The 17,707-nt window shown below is 52.1% G+C and overlaps 1 protein-coding gene across 1 annotated transcript in view; it reads left to right on the forward strand.

Annotated features, from left to right (window-relative positions):
* Nucleotides 1-646, forward strand: part of LOC119094214 (uncharacterized) — a gene marked incomplete at its 5' end in the record, with an annotated part of 35,230 nt that extends 34,584 nt beyond the window's left edge. The window contains 1 exon segment of the mRNA XM_037217289.1: nucleotides 414-646. Coding sequence (XP_037073184.1) covers nucleotides 414-646 — 233 coding nt within the window.
* Between the last annotated feature and the right edge of the window lie 17,061 nt (nucleotides 647-17,707).

Genomic DNA, 17,707 nt, shown 5'->3' on the forward strand with positions numbered 1-17,707 from the left:
CCGCACCGGCCCGTCGGTCCGGCGTGCCGCGCCCGCCGGCAGGGAAGCCCTCCGGTCACGCAGCTGCAGCCGGGTCAGAGTGCCACGACGCGGCGACAGTCACTCGGCTGGCTGTCGCAGCCAGACGCGCAGTGTGCGGTTATTGCCGAGGCGTTTTGACACATCTGCTGCTCCCGCGCCGCCGCTGTGTGATGAGGACGTGTCGCACTACGCATCTGTCAGAAACGCAGCTGCTGTGCGTGTATCTGCGCGACGGGGCCGCGTGTCAACATGACAGGGTATCATGCCATGCGGTCATCCGCGTCCGATACGCAGTTATGATGTACGGCACAATGCCGTCATCTGTACACACGTGGATGGATCCAACGTTTCCGTCTCGGTCTGACTGACAAGCCACGTTGAACCTGTTGCAGGACTACATTTCGAGACTGGCAACAGGGAGGTGCAGCTGCAGATCGGGCGCGCGCTGGAGGTGTTCATCGAGGGCGCGCGCGCGTTCCAGCAGCAGCATCCGCACAAGCTTAGTCCCCAGCTCTCCTGCCAGGGACACGGCCAGATCCGCTGGCCGCATGGCGAACTCTTCTACAAGTCAGTGTCGCTCTCAGCTGGCCGGCTGTGGCAGGCCACCGCGGGCAGGCGTGGATGAGCTGGAGCAGGGCAGGACGGGCAACGGCAGTGCGGTAGGGCATGTCAGGACGATTTGGGGCAGGACAGCGCAAGGTGGGTCAGGACGGGGCCACCTAGAACAAGGGAATGAGCTGGAGCAAGACAAGGCGAGCTAGGGCAGCACAAAACGAGTCAGGGTAGGGAAGACCGAGCCATTGGCAGGACAGGACGAGCTGGGCCAGAACAGGATCGGATCGGTCGGGACAGAGTGGGTCAAGCTAGATCAGGTCAAGATGAGCTAGATGATAATGGGAAGCGTTAATACAGAACGAGATCAGCTGTTACGGTGAGACAACATAGGGCAAGACGGGAAGAGATCGGGTAGGACGAGACGAGAAAGAGAGACGAGATATGACAGGGTGGACCAGCTAAGGCTGGACAAGACGAGGAAACGCAATCTTGGGCAAGCCATGACAAGACGAGAAAAGAGAGGGCGAGACCAGATAAGCCAGGGTAGAGTGAGGCAAACTTGGGCGAGAAGAGACACGGTATGGCAGCACGATCCAAAATGAGGTATACTGCACGATTTAGGGCTAAACGAGATGAGGTAGGGCAAGCCAAGGCGAGTCGGTTCAGGACATGACGGTACACAAGAAGGCAGAAAGGGGCGACCTTCGAGAAAACACGATGAGCCAGGGAATGACAGGACATACTATGGCAAACAGAGGCTGAATGGGGTGGACTGCATTACGACCCCAGATGACTGATGGGGGCTGACGGTGGTGTGACATAAGGAGAGTGAAACAAACAGTGTTACAGTCATAAAAATCCACTGCCAACCAGGGGGTTAAGCTATACGAAAGATTCGGGGACCGCGTAAATAATGGATTTTCCACCATGTTCATTTTCCAATTCCATTTTCCATTTCAACCTATCGCAAGATTATCTTCTCTCCATTTCAAGTAGCATATCGTCATTGGATACGCAAGTGAAGTTCTTTTCGGTGCTGAAGACGCGGACATTGAATATTAGACTTCAGGCGTTTAGTGGGACAATCCACATCGTGCACATGGCTATTCCGTCCAACTGTCAAAAACTAACACGCAAGGAAAAAAGGTAGTGGGGCATGCGAGACATATCCACACAAATTCAGGACATTTATGCCTACAGGGCCAAACTGCATGCATACGTACGTGCAAAAGACCAAAGTAACCCCATGGTCTTCCCACTTGTGGCGCTTAAAGTCCGTGCGGAGACAGGGACCGGGGACCTGGGACAGGGAGTGTGCGATGGCAGCTCATTGTACGGCGTAGCCGCCCGGCAATAACAGCGCAGCTTCCCCAGTCTTTCGGCGATGCCGTCGCGTGGCACATTAATACCTACATCGAATAAAGTGTCATGGACTGAGATGAATGGGACGCGGTGGCTGCCAGACGAGCAGATCCAGGCGGGTCCTGTTAAAAAGGCTTGATAATGAGCGTGCTTGCTCGCATTGAATCTTTGAAATAGCGCCGATAAGTTGTCCACTCAGCACGCTTTTCAAAAAACTTGCAGCCTGGTCAAACGTGTCAAGCGTAGAGGTGACAGTAGGCGTACATGTTATTGTCACAGTTGGCCAAGCCGTAGACGTGTACGGACAGGGAGCATGTAAGAACAATTGGCTTCTCAAGCATTGCGGCTGTATTATTTCAAACATTTTTTTCCAGCACTTTATTTGAAAAGTCCTTCAACAAACACACTTGCATAATCTAATGTAGGCCAAGTGCGAACGAATACCTGGTGCGGTTATCAAGTTATCAAGCATAGGGCTATGTAGCTAAAAAAGGCTGCTCCGATCTATAAGAAGGTGCGTGGCACAGACTCTGCCGTTGGTCAGCTGGCGGTGCCTTGTTTGCATGTTATCCTCGCATAATCCATGACTGCTAGCCATTTGTTAAGATGTACAGTACTATTCAGCCAGCCAAGCAAACCTTTTGAGCATAATGCAATACTGCGCAGTTTGACTTTAAATATCCGGTGTAAAGGAAGATATGCTCGCTGCTAGGTTGAGTTCGAACTCCTACATTTGTGCTTCATTCACCTGCAAAGTACATTCGTGTCCCCGGGCTTTCAGGTTACATGAGTGTTCGGATTTTCCATTGTTTCGTGTCACAGTTGGCGCCATAGATGTCGGGGAGAGATGTCGGGTCATGTTGGCCAGCGTTAAAGGACGGGGGTACGTGTGGCTGATCTAGTGTAACGGATTACATGATTAGTGGCTCACTGACGCACGCGGGCTGCCTATGAACAGATTACCGACATAGCATATTGTCATGGTTAATTGCTGTCTTGCTGTAGCACCGGGGAGATTTTAGCAGTAATCTCAAGCAAATCACACTGAGCGCCTGCTTACAGACAGCCAGGTAACAATCTGGCTTGTTTAAATCACTGTACGTGATGCCTTTATTTTGCATAAGGAAATGCGACGCGTCAACCATGGAGCGACGAGTCTCTGGGACATTTATGGTGCTTACTCCGAATGAATATTTGGGTGCCCACACCAACCGCACCACTGTAAAGGGCACCATATTTGTGTTTTATCCTCTAAGTTTCTCCCAGATGAGAACATAAATTCAGATGAATGGGTGGAAACGAGCAGCGCTTCAGGCTCCTTCTTGAACTGACTACTTTCTTTCGCCTGCTCCGCTTAATTTGAACGGATGGCAGGCCGGGACGTGCTGCGGCTGGAAGCACTCTCGCATCATCCGGGGCTGTAGCCGGAAACCGGAAATGGGCTGCTTCCGGATAGCTCCCTGGACTCATTTTTGCTCTAAATTAGAGGCCACTTTCAGCGCCGAGTTCCTGTCAACGAGATCACGCTGTCCCTGGTTTCGTGTGGCATGACTTTGGTTTGGCACGAGCCTGAATTGAATTGACGTGGATATGAATCGGCACCTGCTTAAGTTGACGTTCATTCGTGTCGATATATGCCCGACCCCAATGGATTTGAATACAATGCTGTCGACCCGATGAGGTCAACGCGCATCGTGTTCCTGCCCTGATCCGTGCATTGCGTCACATCATCAGAGCACCGCAGAACATGAGACCTTGAGACCACAGGCGCCCTCACCACACGGTGCCAAATCCTCGCTCGAGCACGAGCTGTGAAGGCCGGGGCTCGAGGCCTCAGTCCATGCGAGGAATCGATCCGAGCTGCGCCTGCGGGCGCGACGCCGGCCATTGTGAGCCGCGACAGCGCCGAGTTTATCACCGATGTTCCGATCAGGCTCTTTTCCGGGTCCGTGGCGCTGCCTTCCGCGGCGATCGTGACATCACGTCCCCCCGCCCCCTTCCCCCACCCCTCCCGGCACCGCGGCTCTCCTCGCAGCCACAGATGAGCCGCTAGGTCATTTAGCCGTCTCGCGTGCACTGGTACGGCTTGGTTCATACTGGCTCCGCATTATGTCAAAGGTCACGGGTCAGCTCTGCTGCCCCTGTCGGACCCTGTGGGTCTGAGATGCGGGACCCGTGGCCGCCGTCACCGAACTGCTTAGGGCTCAGCCATTTTCGGCAACACGTGGTCGATCATTTCGGCGACACGACACGCACACATAGCGCACAGGGGCGCGTTGTGTCCTTCATTTCTGCATACGTTGAAAATAAGGATGACACTTCCGCAATTGTTCTTTAAGAAAAAGTAAGATACGCATTTGTGGGAAACCGGCACATCCCAAGCAGTCACACCGCGTCACGGTCCACAAGAGCTGTAACTCGCAGGAACGTTTTCGACCTTGTTTTGCATTGTTGCTGAGTAAGCACCACTGCCAGCCTCCTCTGGCATGTCTGAGGACGGTCGCCCCACCCGCCACACAGCGAAGCTGCCGCGTAGAGACGGCTGCAACTGAGTCCGTGTTTCCCGGGGGACGTGTCCGTCGGGCGCCTCCCCCCCCCCCCCCCCCCCCCTCCTCCCAGCTGTGTTTGATGCTTGCTGCCCGGCAACGCATCCCGGGCTCATTAGCCCTATGTCCGACACTCGCACAGGTAATAGGAGGCTACACTGACGCGATGCAAGGTTGAGCGTATGTTTCGTCAGCACTGTGTTAACGTCTTTCATGAGCGTGGGAACAGAGAGAAGGGAGGAGGGCAACATTCATGAGCATTGGGGTGGAGAGAGGGCAGGAGAGGTAGTATTTCTCCCCGCTTTCATGTAGTGACATCTTTTTATGTGAAAACCCAGGCAAATAGGAAGCCGTTCATATATGACGTCACGTATTTTTGCCAATTTTTCAGCTCCTTCTCTCCCTAGGCTGTTCAATGGTTGCGTTGGATGGTCATCCTGGTCCAGGTCACGCTGTGTTAAGCGTGACATCTCAGTGAAACAACGTCCGTTTGGCCCTTAATTGGGCTGGGGATGCGAAACAAATAACGAGCTTGTCCCTACTTATAAGAGAAGGCAAAGAAATCCGACTATAAGGGGTTATTTCTTACAAATTTAAACATAATGTGCAACCACGCATCAGCGTAACGACACGCTGTTCGAAGCCACCCCTCCCTTCCTTGTCGCGTTCTCGCTGCGCTGCACCGCCCCCCGACCCTCCTCGCATCCATGCCGAACATAATTTATGGACGGAATCTATTAATGGATCTAACATTCCAGCCATGTTGCATGAAATGCAGCGGAGCGAACTTGTTTGCTGGCCCACGAACAAAACATGCAACCTCCTAACCAGTTGTACGTCAAGCTGTGCCTGCGACATATATATGCATACCTACCAAATAACAATGCATATCTACCACGTGACCTCATGGTTATGGGTTCAAAGGACACGGGTCCAGACATCGCCGGTAGACCCCCGTTCAGAGCTACTTACGGGCAGCTCTCTTGCCGGGATTATTATGTGTGAACGTCAGCCCTGGCTTACCGGTTGACACGCTGCCCAGGACTTACCAGGCATGACCTAGTCCGGACTGACCACAAATGTCCACTAGGTCCCAGCTTGAGCGCTCGGCAGGCCATCTGCTGCCGACCGGTGTTCTCCTGACACCTCTGCTGACTTGGGCTGCGACCGCGCCCTCGGTGCGCGGCTGTCGAGGTGTCAGCCCCGGCAGCCGGTGTGGGACTGACGGTTGTCGAGGTGTCAGCCCCGGCAGCCGGTGTGGGACTGACGGTTGTCGAGGTGTTAGCCCCGGCAGCCGGTGTGGGACTGACGGTTGTCGAGGTGTCAGCCCCGACAGCCGGTGTGGGCCTGGCGGCTGTCGAGGTGTCAGCCCCGGCAGCCGGTGTGGGACTGACGGTTGTCGAGGTGCCCGCTATGGCAGACGGTGTGGACTGACGGCTGTCGAGGTGTCAGCCCCGGCAGCCGGTGTGGGACTGACGGTTGTCGAGGTGTCAGCCCCGGCAGCCGGTGTGGGGCTGACGGCTGTCGAGGTGTCAGCCCCGGCAGCCGGTGTGGGACTGGCGGTTGTCGAGGTGCCAGCCCCGGCAGCCGGTGTGGGGCTGACGGCTGTCGAGGTGCCCGCTATGGCAGCCGGTGTGGGGCTGACGGTTGTCGAGGTGTCAGCCATGGCGGCCGGTGTGGCAGCCGGTGTGCGGCTGACGGTTGTCGAGGTGCCCGCTATGGCAGCCGGTGTGGGGCTGACGGTTGTCGAGGTGTCAGCCCCGGCAGCCGGTGTGGGACTGACGGTTGTCGAGGTGCCAGCCCCGGCAGCCGGTGTGGGACTGGCGGTTGTCGAGGTGTCAGCCCCGGCAGCCGGTGTGCGGCTGACGGTTGTCGAGGTGCCAGCCCCGGCAGCTGGTGTGGGACTGGCGGTTGTCGAGGTGTCAGCCCCGGCAGCCGGTGTGCGGCTGACGGTTGTCGATGTGTCAGCTCCGGCAGCCGGTGTGGGACTGACGGTTGTCGAGGTGCCCGCTATGGCGGCCGGTGTGGCAGCCGGTGTGCGGCTGACAGTTGTCGATGTGCCAGCTCCGGCAGCCGGTGTGGGACTGACCGCTGTCGAGGTGCCCGCTATGGCGGCCGGTGTGGCAGCCGGTGTGCGGCTGACACCGGAGGGTCTCCTCCACGGCGCCGGCCGCCATGCCGCCGCCGTCAGGGGCCGACGCCGGACCACCGGTGCGAGGTCGGCGCCGGAGGAGCCCTTGGTCAGCGGGCCATTATTCTATTTGCGGCGCGCGGCGCGGCCATGCTGCCGTCGCACTGATACGAATGCTGATGAGTGCTGCGCCGGCGGATAGGCAGTCGTCGTGGGCAAAACAGTGCCCGGCCGCAGTCGCGGCACGCGCGTCGACGGATGGCGCCGACAGCGGAGCGATCACCGCCGACGCGCCGACGCCGCTCGGGCCCGGCACGGCCCGACGCTTCCGTGGCGCTGTTTGTCGGAAAGCGGCGCTGCTGAACGTGCAGCGCACTCCCGCTGCAATAGGCCAAGCTGGTTTAGGGCGTCGGGAGAGATTCTTATAACCAACCCACGTAAGCTATGCATGTAAAATGAGAATGCAATGATGATGACCCGCCCAGCGGCGCTCAAGAAATTTCATTCAGTGTAGGAGCACATAGGCAGTGACAGGATGCAGCAGTGCTGTCGGCATCCTACAACTCTCCAAAAAATCAAGGGAGGGAATGCATTTTTTTAATGGAAGCTTGTGAGCACGACTCAGCTATGCTCTACCGAAACATATGCTTTAGGGAGTTGTACATGGTGGGAGGGCTCGCGGGCCGCGCCGCTCCATTTGCAGGTGAAGAAGCTCGAGCAGTGTGAGAAAGCGTGAAATGAAAGCGTTGGAAAGACGCTGCGTTTCATTAAGTTCCCTGCAGCACACCAAAAATGAACGTAAAGAGAAGCCTAGCCGAAGAAAACATAGATAATATCATAACGATCTGTATTTGCTGCTCTACCGAGCGGCAGCTATCAATCCTGGTTGCTGATGATGAGCGTCAATGAAAACGATAAGCCAAGGAAAGTGATGCTGAACCTCCCGAGGTCGGCTGAGATGTTGATTAAACCTATCTGCATGCGGTTAATTTTGTTTGAATTACATGCAGGCATGGCTCAACGTCACTGCTCAGAAATCCCAGAATGTACTGAGCCGATTTTGTCGATCTGTGGATCAAACTAACTGCCGGGAGGTGAATAATTTTTGCAATTACAAAAGTTCAAATATGCCGCAAACGGTGCGTTGAAGAGTGAAGAAATGGAATAAAATAGCCTTAGTAGTGCCACGTAATTAGTGCATTAAAACAACACCGTACGTATATTATAGGATTCCAGCACCCAAGCACCGCTACGAAGCATTACAATGTTTCCGGCGTGCTTTGCTACACAAAGAGGCGACGCAGTTGGCACCGACGGTGCTACCACCAACGAGGCGCCGTAATGTTGGCTCGGTGTCTTAACACGCGCTCGGATGGGGGCCAAGCTGACCCCCCCCCGAAAGTTTTTTCCGGAATGGTTTCCGAACGGCGTGGCGTAGCCGCGCCAAATTTTGCATAGCTGTAGACAACTGAATCGCAGATCGTTTGATATCAAAAATTTAGATGTACCTTGTAAGGTCGCTGACCTATGGTAGGTCAAAGTCAGGCCATGGTCTCAGCGAAGGCAATTTCTGGGGAATCGTCCAATCTGATGCAACAATGGAGTGCTTGACGAAGCCATACATCTCTGAGATGCTTTCTTAGGCACCACAAATATTGAATGAGCAAATAACGCCGACCCAAGGTCAGGTATGAAGGTCAGACCAAGGTCACAACGAACCTGATTTATTTTTCTAGGGCTTGCTGTACGGGATAGTTTGTGGTGTTCATTTCGAATTTACTGACAGCAGGAACCGCATTATACATCTTCCATTGACTTCTTAGAGGTCAGAAAAGGTCATTGACCTAAGACGACCCGGGTCGACATTTTGTTCTAAGAACATACTGCCTAGCGTAATCTTTGCCGCTTGTTCAAATGCAAAACTCAGAGCAGTCTTGTATGATTTTGGTCACCATGACGTTCAAAAGGTCAAACAAGGTCACTGACCTCAAATGGGGTTTTGACATTTTGCTTACAAACAGTTGCATAGATTCTGACCTGGAATGGTCAGAATCAGAATCTGGCACTCAGAATCAGAATCTGGCACTTTAAGACCAACCTGGAATTTGACCTTGTTTGACCTTGTTTGACCTAAAGGGGTCAAGACATAGGAAGTTCACATTTTGACTTAAGTGAGTTCACGTACAGATCAAGGCACCCTATAAATTTGGTGATTCTAGCTTTCTTAATTCCCGAGATCTCAAGGGGGCCAAATTGACCCCCACCCCAGCAAAGGGTATCTAGCCGGCCACCCGGGCGTGTGTTAACCGCATAAAGTGCCTCAAGTTAACAGGTAGTGCACTTTTGCTTTGCTCGGCCTTTGGCTTGCTTGACCTTTGCGCAACGTATTTCTCCTACATATGAAAAAATGGTCCCATGCTGGGTGCCAAAGCACACACGGATCACTCGGACCCATATCCCCAGCAGGGCTGTTCCACGCACTCGGGACATCGAACAGATATTAGTTACGTGTGGCTATTGCTCCCTTGTCTGCGCGAAGAGCCGGCGTATTTGGCGTCGGCAAAGCACCACCTGTAACCACGCAACGTCGATTCATATTGCTATGATGTAGTGCGTCATGATGAATTTGTCTAAGTTTTGTATTTGAGTTTGTTTAAGTTTTGCAGCTGAGTTTGTCTAGGTTTTGCATTTGAGTTTATCTCAGGGCTGTCACCAACCGCTACCACTACCTCATCAGAAGCGTCACCTACGACGCGCAAACTGACATTTTCTAGAACCTTAATCATTTATTGTGAAAGGGTTTCTTGGAGCTTTACACCCATAGTTTACTTTTTCGTTGAGAATTTGCAACGGAAATGGGAATGGAGTTATTCGAGGTTAGATGGAATTATGACTAAAACAAGTGTAAGTAGTAACGTTCTGCAGCCTTTTTAAACAGCTACCCACCATTTGGCAAGCATCTTAAACATGCGCGCACCAATCCCCGTCATTTTCCCCAAATCTCTACTGAACCCAGCCTATTCTCCATCCAGATGGGTACCCGATGGATCTGTGGCTTACCGAACTCATCGTGACCGTGAAGTCCTCTACTTTCAATGCCTGCGTGCATTGACGGTCCCTGCATGTGAGGATGATACAATCATCGTCGTCCGGGGTTTAACGCGTGATTTCGACAATTTTGCTTTTGTGCAGCCTGTTTCTTCCAGACAGAAGTGTTTCCTTGCTAACTGCCAAAACGTGCATTATTCTCGCCCACGCTGTGACTAGCATGATGATTGGCCCACCTTTTCTCTAAGTTGGAGCGGGCTGGGGCCCAATTGGAGGGGATGGAGCACCTTACCTCCAATACCACTGAATAGGAAACCACATCCCTTCCTTTGCAATGCTGTCATTGTCGATGTGCATGATGGCAGCGGTCAAAAAAGAGGAAAACTATAACAGCATCGTTCAACGGCAGTTCCCAAAATTAATACTCATTGCAGCTCGTCAATAATGTGCTTGATATATTCTCGATATCTACTTTGATATTATTGGAAGCTTACATGGCCAAAACCTTAAGACCGCATCGCTCCTATAAGCTGTGCAACCGGCTCGTTTGGGCAGCTTTGTTTGCTTTGCTTTGTTTGGACAGGACAGCACAGTACCCAGACTGCTCTTCTAGCGCTTCTGGATTGACTGCTGAAAGTTAGCGTGAATGATAAACACCACTTAAGGGAAGTGTTCCACATCTATATGCGTTTTGAACTTAAAGAGACATCTTGAAGACCTTTCGGTGCAGTCCATAGCCCAGTTCTTCTTAAGATCTAGGCCCCTCTAGTTTTTGAGCTGCACGCCCACGAAAATGGGGAGGGAGAGTACTTCGCGGAGGGTATTTCAAGGTCATCTTGACATTCACAATTCATAATTATGTCACTCAATTGTTGTCATTTCATAAGACATGCGGCGATGAATGCTGAGAAAGTATAATAGCCGAGTTGTTCATATCTGGCGTTCATGAGCACAATTCCCAGATAAAACATCCGTCAGTTGACTCTCGATCAATGTTGTGCGGGGCGTGATCAATCCATAACCCATTGAGGAGCACATTTACTAAATAGAGAAATTTTAGTGTCTAGAGCAGTCTTTTCTTCTTAAAGATGTACCAATAGTTATAACTGATCTTGTTTCATTATATCTATATCGTTTCAATATCCTCAAATGTGAAACATTTCCTGCAAATGTGATCAACCCTGCAACAGATCTTGCCACAGCTCGTGTCAGTGGCGGCGGCCAACAATAATCAAATAATCTCGAACGACATATTTACTTTGAATAGCCCGTGATTTTTCCTGCTAAGCCTCCCAAAAATATTTCTGGAATCCGTTTGTGTGATTTAGGGAGCCCAGCGTTAGACTGTCTCACCGATTTAAAAAAGACACCGAGGTCCAGAACGCTAGCTCAAACGACTTGCAATGCATCTGCAAAAGTTAGCAGGACGAGGTAATATTATCCCGCATGATAGGGTTAGTATCCAGTATGCGTACTCACATTTATGTTCTGTGTTTAAAATCTGCCTTGCATTCTTGTCGTCGTTCTGACTTGTTTGTTCTGTTTTAAAGGCCACTGAACCAGACAGCCCTGGGCGCAGTAAAAAACAAAAAACCATAGCAGCATTGTGGAGATCACACTGCTACATTAGACCCGTGTATCCCCCTCCCCCCCCCCCCCCCTCCTTGGTGGTGCGTGTCGCAGGATCTTGTGACTCTGACCTGCCCCGGTCATGACCGCTAGTCTCTAAGTCTCTAGTTGTTTGCCGGCCACCGCCGGATCAACCGCTGCCTCTCCCGGCATCCGTGGCCTTGTCTTTTCCACTGCCGACCCTGAACCTCCTTGACCTGACCCAGCGGCAACACCGGGGCATGTGCGAGCCGGCGGCGCGGCGGACACTGCCGTTTCCGGTCTGTCCCGTTCATCTGTTGAGTCGGCTGCCAGGCGGCAGCGCGCCGGCCGGCCGGCCTTTTTGGCGCCGGTTCGGCGTGGGCCGCGCGGCTGGAGCGGCGGCCGCCGCTCTGCCCGCGCTCCGGCGACGGCCGCACTCTCCCCTGCCCCGGCCGGGGATCAATACCGCCGTGCTGGACTCGGCCGGCAAGCCGCGTTGAAATCCTGCACATTGAGCAAGCGGTCGCCGCGCCGGATCATGGGGAGCTGGTGAGATTCGCGGCCTTCGGCGCGGGCTCAGGCGGCCAGTCTGACGGCGGGATGGGGAGACATCGCGAGGAACGGGAGAGAGCGCAGACGGACGCGGCCGGCGATAATTAGCGGCCGCCAGTAATGGAGCCCATCAGACGTGTTGCGCTGCTGGTGGCGCGTCACTGAGCCGAGAGGGCTCGACAAGGGCACGGCTCGTAGGACGTCCCCAGAGAGAGTGGACCAGCCATCTAACTGAATATGGGTTCCGAGAGCTGATAGACGAACCTAAGTTCCTGCTCGGAAAATTGACATTGGCGCTAATGTATTTAAAGGGTGCATGCGACTTAAATCATTTGGAGGGCTGTTGTCAATGCACTGTTTTGGATTCTTCAAGTTGGAGAAGCGCACCGCAGATGAGCCCGCGAACGACGCCAAGAAATCCCCGGTTTTAAATGTGTCCATAAAACGGTCTGAAGCAAGCACTGTGGCCGACTGGTATTGATCATAAATCACCTGCGATGTCTTCTTTGCGTACTGCAGCCATAGTTTAACGTAGAGAGCTTTAAGACAGGAAAGACTAACATGATTTCTCTGACAAACACCACATTGCAGCCACGTATGTGTGTGTCTGTGTGTGTGCAACATCAGCTCGTAGCAAATTGAAGATGATGAGCTAATGCTCCAGAGCACGTTGATCCTTCATTCCATCCCCAGTCACCTTCATACGTTGATGCGTAGGCTTATGGACTGAGTAGCAGCACCGTACACGATCTGCAGCTTTTACCATTCCTTGTTTATGGCTCTCACGATTGCCAATTATTCTGGGTCCCACGAGGCTGAAGCACGCTTGTGCTGCTCCTGCGGCTCGTCTCCGGTCATCAGGCCTGTGCAGGAGCGGGCAGCAGCGAGGTGCGTTGGTTATGACAGCTCGGTCGACAGCGCAGGGAGCAGCGCAGCAGCGAGCGGCGCCGCTGACCCGACGGCGGCGTGAGCACTGTGACCACCGGCGGCGCTCGCCGCTGGTCGGCCCCGCACTATGGAAAATAATGTTCCACAGTTGAAGATATGGAGGCAAGCATCAGATATGACGAAATTATCTCACTTGTAACCGCTGGTATGGTTTTAAGTGCTAAGTGGCTGCTCTAAAAAGAAAAAAAACATTGTTTAGTCAATACGCTTCTCAGTATGTCACCGTTTGCTTGCGTCATGGGACCTTTATATGACGTCATAGTGACCGCCAAACTGGCCGCGCTAAATTGCCACCATAGCGGATGGGATGACTCCTTTGTAGTGTTCAACTTGTTAAAAGGTGTCCTGTCAATCGATGCGCTGTTTATGTAACCCAAATACCGTTATGTGCACGTGTTTAGTCTTTTGTCGTGGTGTTTTTGCATGGGTGATTTTCTCATGTTCACATGCATTCAGATACGCGGTCATGGTACTGCTCTCAACTTATTCGATTCACTGCTATATTTCCTTTGTAACTCGTACCATTGTCCAACTTCCTGTATTGCGTAAACAGCACATGATCTGGCCTTGAGCACCACCTGACCAATGAGGCAGCCGTATTCGCGCGACGTTTCTATGGCGTTATACATGCCTGGGTGGCCTTGACTGTCTGCACGAATAGTCCGTATGGTCTGCGGGCTTCAAGCGCAAAAACCAGATGGTTTTATCTCTAAACAAGGACAGGGCTGTAAATTGCACTGGATGATCTTCAAAATGACTATCTTAGCTCAAACCCCCACATAAATCTGGAACACTTCCATTAAGCATAGCGTGTCACTGTAGATATACAATATCTGCAGCGGGGCTGCTCCGCTTTGCTGTCCTGTGCTGAGGCTGCAGACCGTCCACATCAACTCTTGCTTCCTCTGGTCCGCCTCTCCAACAACCCCTCTGATGCCGGCCATGGGTATGCCGACCGGCCGACCGGCATACCCATGGCCGGTCGGCATACCCATGCCGACCGGCCATGGGTATGCCACCGATCATGCCATACGCTCTAAGTTCCGGTCAATGACTCATTTTCCGTGCCCTATTAATTAAGAAACGTGCCCAGTCGTAGTCTTCCCAACGTTGATCCATCGTCACATCGCCGAAACCCATGCATCGGAATAAACTGACGCTTATGACATTACTTCGACGAGAGATTGTGCGCCCAGCAAATAGAGCAATTGGCAGTTGGCTCTCAATTAATGTTGTACAGTCTGTGCAAAATTCAATCACAATGGTTATGTGGTTGTGCAGATTAGAGCCCTTTGGACTAGTAGCGCTCATTTAGGGCTATGAACTGAATGAGGATAGATAACGGTGGGACGGTCTACATGCACCTGGCGGCCGAGCCGCCGGGACTCATCGCGCGCAGAAACCCCTCTGCCCGGTGTGCGCCATCTCCTGAATATCGGGGGGGGGGGGGGACTGCATGGGCGGCCGGCGCGGCCGTCAAGCTCAGAGAGCAGAGGGTTTTAAGCCTCAGCAAGGGCAGGGCTGTAAACTACACTGAACGGTCTTCAAAATGGCTATCTCATTTCGTCACCCCATGTGAAATGACTGCGGCAATCTCAGTTCAAACTCCCGCAACGAGTGGGTGGGGCATGCAGCCTGCTCCGGATAATCGAGTGCGTTGGGCATGTAGCCTGCTCCGGATAAACGGGGCGTTGCCAGAATGCAAGATAAAGCAAGGAAGAAGAGGGTCAGGTCTTCAAACGTGCATTGCGTTTCGTGATGGACAATGCAAAAATTTGCACATGGGTGCTAGAAGTTAGGAAAATAACGTTGAAAATAATGAAATAAAGAACACCACGAGAAGGGGCCAACCACGAGCCCATAACGATACTGGGTTGAGCCAACACCTCCAGGACCGCTGCGTCCATCTCGCGGAAGACTGAAGCCTACAAGTGAGCGTAAGGGAGGCAATTTCGCACGACCAGTTTGGCGGCGTCCCCAGTGTCATACAAACGTTCCATGCTTCAGTCGAACAGGATTTGTTAAGGGGCATATTTGTTATTTGTTATTTTTTGTTGTCTGGATCAGTGCTCTCCACTTAAAAGCACATCAATAGTTATAAGTGAACTTAGTTCATCATATCTCACGCTGGGGCTTCAATATCTTCAAATGTGGAACATTCCCTTTCATAGCATTATCATGCAAGGCGGATCCCAAGAAAGGGGAAAGGGGGCGGGGGCACTGAGGCAGGGGCGGCGCCACCTGAGTGGGTGATGGGGACAGGGAGACACGCTCCCCTCTATCATGGGATAGGGGGCGCAGGTCTCCTTTCCTGACAGCCTTTTTCCAGGAAAAAATTATATTTTTCACACGGATTTTCACAACAGAGCTCATATTCCCTTTTTTGTCATAACCAAGGTGCCTCACATCGGTAGGATTACACTGCTACAAGGCTGGTACGATGCTACTAGGATCTCAGAAGACTGCTGGGTGATATTCTCGTTAATGCTCGGCCTTAGAAAATGGCGCTGAAGATGTCGCGGGCATTGCGTCGTCTCATTTTCATGGCGCGTTGGAAAATCCTTAACGGGATGCAAATGCTTTCCATCAGTCGGGGACGGGTTTCAACTCGTGCTACACCTTAAATCAAACTTAAAATATGCTTTGCTTTAAGTTCGTGTCATGTTTTAACATGTCAGTTATGTAACCTCAAGGGAACCGATTTTATCCATTTTCCTTCGTTTCTAGCTCGCACCATCCTTATCCCAAGTCTCGCAAAAGTTTCGTAAGTACCAAACCTCCGCAGACGCCCAGAGGCATCGCCACCAGAGAGGCAAGGGGAACCGCCCTTCCCCGTGTGCCAAGGGGCAAATATAGACCCCTGGTGGCTACATTTTCCTGTCTGCTCTCCGCAATGTTAGGGGCAAAACGCGTGGGAACCTATTGCTGAAATTATCAAATTTGATCGTCTTCTTATCGCCCCGTTTGCCAGTTCACCCACAGCTACGAGCAGTTTCAGCGTGCGACAACTGCTGAAAACATGTTTTACTTAATGGTGACGCAGAGGCGGATCAATGCAGCAGCAGTGGGTTCCGTGCTCGCCTTTGCCTGGGTCAAATGGATCCATTTCATGCTGTTGCCGCTTTTGCCAGCCAGCCGAAATGCGTCAAATCAAAAAGTATTGGGCTGCGCTTACTGTGAATCGCACCATAAACGGTGGTGGACCATGAACGGTGGTGGACCATAAATGGTAATGTACCGTAAACGGCGGTGTACCATAAACGGTGGTTTACCATAAACGGTGGTGGACCACAAACGGTGGCGTATCACAAACGGTGGTGTACCATAAACGGTGGTGTACCATAAACGGTGGTGGACCATAAACGGCGGTGTACCATAAACGGTGGTGTACCATGAACGGTGGCGTATCACAAACGGCGGTGGACCATAAACGGTGGTGTATCATAACCGGTGGTGTACCATAAGCGGTGGTGTACCATAAACGGTGGTGTACCATAAACGGTGGTGTACCATAAACGGTGGTGGACTATAAACGGTAGCGTATCATAAAAGGTGGTGTACCATAATCGGTGGTGGTGCAGACCTCGAAAGATTATGCGAACTTTGTAATCCTCAAGAAACGTGTCGTTGGGATATTTTATCGATGCCGTAATAGATGGTCAGACTTTCTCTCTGATATCATGTTTCCATAGGCAAGCAAAACACTTTTGGTATTTGGCGTTCAAGCCATAGTTAACCTGTGGGGTTAAAATGCATAACATTTTGCGCTGCGAACTTTTCGTCACTGTCCTTACACACCTTAAAACACTGATGCGTCATATGGCCAGCTCGTTTATATAGCAATATGCATTGTGCTGAGAAGAAGCTAAGACCTTGCGATAATATGTTTTCCGCCGGCATGGAGCATGAGCAACGGACGACCGCCCACTTTGGGAAGGGCAGGGAATGAAGGCCATTTTGATCATTTCTTTTCCAGTCAACGCCTAGATGGCCAATTTTAGGAAGTTGTGGTTTTTAGCGCCTGCCACCATTTCCGGTTCCCGCACCCCCATAACTCACGGTTGTGTTGCTCAAAACACATTAGTAATTCGCATAACAATGGTTGTCAGAAAACGTCAGTCATTAAACGCATGGTTTCTCGTCCATTTCTTTTAATTCAGTGGTCGTGATGGCGTTACGGCCTTGCCCCTCCCCCACCTAAACCAAATTTGGTGAGGCTACCTACCCCTAACGTACCATAAATGGAAGTGATGTGGACCTGAATGGTGTATGTTAACTCTGTGGTCCGCAACCAGCATCCCGTCGGGATACTTTCATTATGACTGTAATGAATGTCCGAATTTACTCTCCGTTCACATTTTTCGATGTTGAAAAAATATATTTTTGAAGCGGGCGACCAAACCATACTGATGCTCTGGGATACAATATACGAGAGAAATAGCACCCTGCGAGGCTTCTGCCACCGGATGTACCAAGTTTATTCATTGCTATAGCCAACTGGCCTGGATAATAGCATGCACTACAGGCTGAGAGGTAGTAACAATATACCATGAAAACATACTTCCGCCGGCTTGAAGTAAGTGACGTCATTTCAAGTTTTGACAACAGAGGGAGATAGCGACGTGGATTGTCTCTTTCCAGTCAACCCCGACAGGGCCAGTTCATGGGTCCCAGTCGCCGCCCCGCTCCCGCGTCCCGCGTCTCAGCCGGCGTCCCCGTCTTACATTGGTGCAGCTCACGGCGCTTGAGGAATTTGCACAGCAATGATCTTTTGAGTGTGTCAGCTATTAATCCCTTGAAGCGTTGTAATGGCTCACGGCCTTCTTCTCCCTGCCAAAAATTGGTGGCGTCGTCCCCGCACTGAAGGCACGTGCTACTTCTGGTCTGAAAGTAAAGGCCGCCTGGAGGGCACCGAAGGCACTCTTCTGTGACAGCCATGGGCGGTAACACGTAT

Source organism: Pollicipes pollicipes, unplaced genomic scaffold (genome assembly GCF_011947565.3).
Source record: "Pollicipes pollicipes isolate AB1234 unplaced genomic scaffold, Ppol_2.1 Scaffold_4002;HRSCAF=4701_pilon_pilon_pilon, whole genome shotgun sequence".
NCBI lineage: Eukaryota > Metazoa > Arthropoda > Thecostraca > Pollicipedomorpha > Pollicipedidae > Pollicipes > Pollicipes pollicipes.